General features: G+C 70.8%; 1 protein-coding gene across 1 annotated transcript; it reads right to left on the reverse strand.

Moving 5' to 3' along the window:
• Positions 1–885: 885 nt before the first annotated feature.
• On the reverse strand, positions 886–3,115 carry CDKN1C (cyclin dependent kinase inhibitor 1C). The gene is made up of 4 exons (XM_081098364.1): positions 2,978–3,115; positions 2,176–2,846; positions 1,702–1,836; positions 886–1,607 (listed from the first exon to the last, which is right to left on the reverse strand). Exons 2-3 carry the CDS (start codon positions 2,834–2,836, stop codon positions 1,703–1,705), a joined length of 795 nt encoding a protein of 264 aa, XP_080954490.1. The 5' UTR covers positions 2,837–2,846; positions 2,978–3,115; the 3' UTR covers positions 886–1,607; position 1,702.
• Positions 3,116–5,796: the final 2,681 nt, after the last annotated feature.

Consider the following 5,796-nt stretch of genomic DNA (forward strand, 5'->3'; position numbering starts at 1 on the left):
TGCAGCTCTGCTGAAGGGGGGAAGGGGTCCACTCATTGGGTGGAGTATGGCTCTGCTCAAGGGGGAAGTTGTCCCACTCATGGGGTGGGGTATGGCTTTGCTGAGGGGGAAGGGGTCCCACTCATGGGGTGGGGTATGGATCTGCTGAGGGGGAAGGGGTCCCACTCATGGGGTGGGGTATGGCTTTGCTGAGGGGGAAGGGGTCCCACTCATGGGGTGGGGTATGGATCTGCTGAGGGGGGAGGGGTCCCACTCATGGGGTGGGGTATGGATCTGCTGGGCCTTGGGGCCAGGCCACTGTAGGAATTGGGCGGGTTAACTGAGCCCATGTTCATCTCCAGGATCCAGGGTGGACCCAGCCTTTGTCTCTGAGCTGGGGGAGGGGGTCATCGCCCCCAAACTGGAAACTGGTGACAGCGCACGAATCCTCGCGCCCCCTCCCCCACCCTCCCCCACCTCCCACTGTTCGCCGTCGCTCTCCGGGTTTATGTGAGACTGGCAGGGAGCGCTTGGAAGCCAGGCTGGTGGGTGCCGCAGGGTGGTCCTGGCCTCAGGTCCCCCCACAGAGTCCAGGGAGCCCGCTGCTGGCCTGTCCTCCCCCGCCCGCCCTGCAGGCTCCGGGCCCCTCCCAGGGAGCTAGCTGCAAACCTGCAGCCACGGGGGCTCCACTTTGCATGTGGGGGAAAGGGGGGGTCCCCAGGCTGCTACCACAGCCAGGACCAGTCCCCTCAGAGGTGGTGGCTTCCTGGGGCACAGTCTGACCTGGGATGTGTGGGGGGACAAGGGAAGCCTGGGGCAGGTGGCACTCGCCAGCTCTGCCAAGAGGAAGTGCCCCCGTGGGCTGCCCGGGGAGGTGAGCGGACACACACACACGCACACAACGAGTTGCAGCAATTTTTTTGGCCTCTTTATTTGGAACCCAGCGGACGGGGCCGGGCAGCGGTGCGGCCGGCTCAGGACCTTCTCAACGGAGATGTCAGGTTTAGAGGAAGCGACTAGAGAGAGAGAGAGAGAGACAGAGAGAGAGAGAGAGCGACAGCGCGGAGAGAGAGAGAGACTGCAAGCGAGGCGGGCTGGCGCGCAGGTGGCGGGCGCGCAGGTGGCTGGCACGCGGGCGGGCGCTAGGCTGGAGGGCGCCCCCGGGGTCCGCTATGGAATCGATTGGCAGGGGACCCCCAGGTGCAGTGCGTGCCTTGCTTGGCAAAGCCAAGGGCCAAGCTGCCGCGGGCAGAGCGGCCCACGCCTGGGCATAAATAGAAATATAAGTTAGTATAACTTTTTTTTTTAACTTTTTGTACAAATATACATGTTTCCTTTTATCCTTTTTTTTTCTTTTTTTCATTTTTTTTTTGCACTGAGTTTCAGCAGAGATTAAACATTTTATATAAATGACTCTTAAAGCTTCACACCTTGGGACCAGTGTACTCGTCGGTGCAGAATACATTTAGACATAAAAGAGTTATTAATACATTGCACAGTTTTCAAACTTTAAACACAAAACCGATCGCTGCTCGCCAGCAGCTGCTACATGGACGGTCCCAGCCGGGGCCCAGGCTTGTCTCCTGTCCGCTGCTCAGTGGGTTCCCTCGGGCTCTTTGGGCGAGAGGCTGCGGAGAGAGGCGCCGTGAGCACGGGGGCCACGCGACAAAGGGACCCGCGCCCCGCCCCGCCCCCGCCCCCCCGCGCCCCGCCACCACGCACCTCATCTCATCCGCTTGCGCGGGGTCTGCTCGGCGGGGCCCACGCCCGGACCGCCGCCAGGCGCGGAGCAGCCGCCGGGCACCTCGTTGGCCGCCTTGGGCTCGGGCGCGGACCGCTTGCGCTTGGCGAAGAAGTCTGCGGGGACGCGGGCGGGTCAGGGCGGGGCCGGCGGGCGCGGCGGGGTCCGCGGCGGGTCAGCTTTGTTTACGTCGCCCCGCGAGCTGCTGTGTCAGCGTTTCCCTGGTCCCGCGGCCAAGCCCCCCGGGCGCCACGCACTTAACCCGCGCGCGGCCGGGACGCGCCGCAGGGCGGGGCCGGGGCGGGGAGCCGCGCCCTGGGCGCTGCGGGCCCTTTAACGGCGCGGGAGGAGGAGGCGGGGAGCGGGGAGGCCCCCGGGGCCGGGGAGCCCGGCCAGCTGGACAAAGCCGCGCCGGGCCGGGCGGCCGGGGCGGGGCGGGGCCGCGCGGGACTCACCGGAGATCAGAGGCCCGGCCAGCTTCTTCATCGCGGCGCCTCCCGCGGCCGCGGCGTTGGTGGCAGCCCCGGCGGCGGCGGGGGCAGCGGCGGGTGCTGCGGGGGCTGCGGCGGGGGCTGCGGGGGCCGCGGCCGCAGCACCCGGCGCGGGGCGCCCCGCGAGGAGCGGCTCCGCCAGAGGCTCCGGATTGCGCGGCGGCGGGCCGGCCTCCGGCTCAGCGATCTCCTGCGGAGCCGCGGCCGGGGCCGGGGCGGGGGACACCTCCGGGCCGCTGCTGGGCGGCGGCGACGCCGGGGCGTCCCCCAGCTCGTCGAGGGGCTCCTCGGCCGGCGGCGCGGGGGGCGGGTTAGCGCCCGCGCCTTCCGGGCGGGGCCGGGGCGCCAGCAGCAGGCGGCAGCGCCCCACCTGCACGGTCTCGCGGTAGAAGACGGGCACCGACTCGCTGTCCACCTCGGTCCACTGCAGACGCCCGGGGCCGCGCAGAGGCACGTCCTGCTGGAAGTTGTAGTCCCAGCGGCGCTGGTCCTCGGCGCTCAGCTCGGCCAGGCGCATCTGCAGCTCGCGGCTCAGCTCCTCGTGGTCCACGGGCCCGAAGAGGCTGCGGCAGGCGCTGGTGCGCGCCATCGGCGGGTAGGCGCGGCGGGAGACCAGGCGCTCCATGGCCAAGTCGCTGCGGGGACACACGACGGACAGGGCTCGGGGCGGCGCGGGAGAGGCGGGGAGCGGGGGGGCGAGAGGGCGGCGGCCGCGCAAGGGAGACCCCGCGCTCGGAGTCTGCGCTTGCGGGGCAGCGGGCGCTACCTGACAGTCGGGCCGTGCACGGCTCCTGAGTCGCTGGCGGTGTGGTCGGCTGGCGGCCGCGCCCCCTCGATGCCCGTCCTCGCTCGCAGGGCTGGTCAGGCCTGGCTGGCACCCCCAGAGCGCAGAGCACTCGCCTGTGGAGCGCCCAGCCCGCGCGCGCCCCTTTATACGCGAGGGTCCCCCCCGCCCCCCCCCCGGCGCGCGGGCCCCGCGATTAGCATAAAGTAGTATTTTCAGTTTCAACAACACGCCCGCGATTGGCCGCGCCGCTCCCCCCGCGCGCGCCGGCCCCGCCCCGCGCGCCGCCCATTGGCCGCGGGCGCCCCTCCTCCCCCCACCGCGGCGGGCGGGGCGGGCGGGCGGGCGGGCGGATTGGCGGGGCGCGGGCCAGGGGCGCGGGGCGGGGGCGGGGCCGGAGTTAAAGGGCGCTGCGGGCGGTAACGTGACACCCGCGCCCCGCCCCCTCGCCCCATGCCCCCCCACCCCCGCGCCCGCCCCCCGGGGCTCCTTTGTCTGCAGGCGGGGGCCGCTCCGCGGTGGCGGCTGCCCCCCCCCAGCCGGCGCGCCCTCCCTGGCACCGCGAGCCCCGCGTCCGGCCTGGACCGAGTCGCCCCCCGAGGGCGCCCAGCCTCGGGGCTCCCCGCGCCCGCTGAGGGGGTTGTGCCCGCCGCCGTGCGCTGGTCCCGGGCAGGGGCGAGGCGGGGTCTGCAGCTGCCCCCCTCCCCCCCGCACGGCCCGCTGCGCTCGGGGCTGGGGTCCCTGGTAAGGCTCCGCGCACCTGGAGCCCGAACACACCTGCTGGCCCTCTGGCCCGCGAGCGGGAAGGGGGAGGCCGGAGGGAGGCCGGTCCGCTCCAATCTTTCACCGGAGCCGCGCTGCCGCCGCCCTGAGTTCTGGCCCTCTGAGCCCGGGCTGAAGCCTCGAGGCCGTGGGGCCCCCCAGCCCTGCCCAGCGGGTGGGAAACAGGTTCTGGATCGTGTCCCTGATGGGGTCGGGTTGGCACCTCTTGGGCCTGGGCCGGGCCACGCCAGGCTGCATTCGGCCCGTCGGGCATGGGTCTGGCTGGGGCCGCTGCTGGGTGGCTGTTGGACAGGGCACTGGGGGCTTCTCCGTTGGGGTTGGCCGGGCACTGCCCAGCTCAGGGCCTGGACGGCTTTGCTGCTCCTCTGTGCCAGCCTGGTCTCTTGTCACATGGGGAGCCCCCCCCCCCTGCCGGCCCTGCCACCTGCCCTGGCTGCATTGGAGCCGCACCTCTCCTCCAGCGTCTCCTCCAGCGGACGGCGTGCACCCCTGGGTGCCCGATAAAGACTGTAAGAATGACAGTCGCGCCAGCCAACGGGCCTGCCACCGTGCGGGGCTGCGGAGCGGCCAGGAGGGAAGGACCGGGCGGGACTCGTGCCCTGGTCCCCACGCTGGAAGAGGGCGTGGCGGGGGGCAGGTTTGCCGTGAGGAGCAGGTGTGTGGACGGACTGGGGCGCCCGCCCGTGCGTGAGTGCGGGTAGTTCAGTGACAGTGGCCGCCCGCAGCATGTGACACGGAGTCCTGCCCGGGGGCTGGGAGGAGCACGTCCTGCCTGCCTCACCTGTTCTGCAGGGAAGGGAACTGCCTCCAGCTGCCTGGCCTCCCAGCTCGTTTCTCTGGGGGCCGTGGGACCCCTCCTCTCTCAGCAGAGAGGTGACCCCATCTTTGGCGTGACCCTGAATTGAATCAGGAATGGTTTACGGGCTTCCCGAGCCTGGGCCCTCCCGGGGCAGCAGGGGCAGAGCCGGGGGCGGGAGGGCAGCCCCGGGGCTGGAGCTGGAGGCCGGGGCCCAGGCCACCCCAGGCGCCCGGTTCGGAAGTAAACGTCTCTCTGGATACAACCACCAAGTTCTGCTTTTGTAATTCAGAGGACACGGAAGGAAGCAAAGGGAGGCATGTGTGTTCCTGGTGCTGGAAACAGCACTGCAGTCCCACGGCCTGGGGTCCGGGAGCCCTGGTGGGGGGGTGGGGGGGCCGGCGCCCTGCTGGCACCTGGCACGTGCCCCTCATCACGCTGGCCACGCCCTCGGAGTGGATGGGTGCCGGTCCCCAAGCCACCCTTCTCCTCCAAAGGCACGGACGCCACCAGCCTTTGTCCCAGCCCTGAGCAGAGGGGCCCAGCACCACAGCCCTGCGGCCCAGGGAAGAACAGCGGGGACGGTGGGGTTCGGGGGCGGGGGACCCGAAGCCGCAGAAACCCCGAGTGACCGCGCCGAGCAGAGCCACGGGCCCACGGGCGCCCCTGCACACCCGCCTGCGCCGCGGGGAGAAGTACCCTGTTATTGCGTCTGAACCGTAGAAGTGGGGTGTCGGTTGCAGACGCACTTACTCGCATGTGACTCGGGCTCTTTCCGAATGGGGCCCGGAGGATCGGGAAGGCTGTGGGGTGCCCTTCTCCCGGCGCCCCAGGCGGCGAGATTTCCCGGCTCCTTTCACAGCCTAAGACTCCGATCAACCCTCGCCCAAGTGCCGGCGGCGCGAGCCTGGCCGCATGCTGCCCCCTGGTGGCCGGCTCCGCAGCAGCGCCTCTCGGCCGCCCCAACCTCCCTTCTCCGGGGGAGCCCTGCCAGGCTGCTCTAGAAACCCACTGGGGCCGCGGCCGACCCCCTCCTGCGCCCCGGGGCCCTGCGGGGGTGTCTGTGTGTGCGCCCCAACCAGCAGCCTCTGACGCTGTCCAGGGCGCTGCCCCTCTGCAGAGGCCTCACCGATCACACAAACCCGGACAGCCCGGCCCCCGCCTCCGGGATCCTCCCAAGAACCCACAGAGGGAGGCATTTGGATGCCCGTTTTGCAAGGGA

The sequence above is a fragment of the Myotis nattereri genome, assembly GCF_964212035.1.
Source record: "Myotis nattereri genome assembly, chromosome: 9".
Lineage (NCBI taxonomy): Eukaryota > Metazoa > Chordata > Mammalia > Chiroptera > Vespertilionidae > Myotis > Myotis nattereri.

What these genes read in the sequence shown, in the direction of transcription:
- CDKN1C (XM_081098364.1), bottom strand. Translation starts at nt 2,836, where the DNA reads ATGGAGCGCCTGGTCTCCCGCCGCGCCTACCCGCCGATGGCGCGCACC. An exon ending in GGCCGGGCCTCTGATCTCCG is followed by an intron (nt 1,837 to 2,175) that starts GTGAGTCCCGCG and finishes GCGTCCCCGCAG; the next exon opens with ACTTCTTCGCCAAGCGCAAG.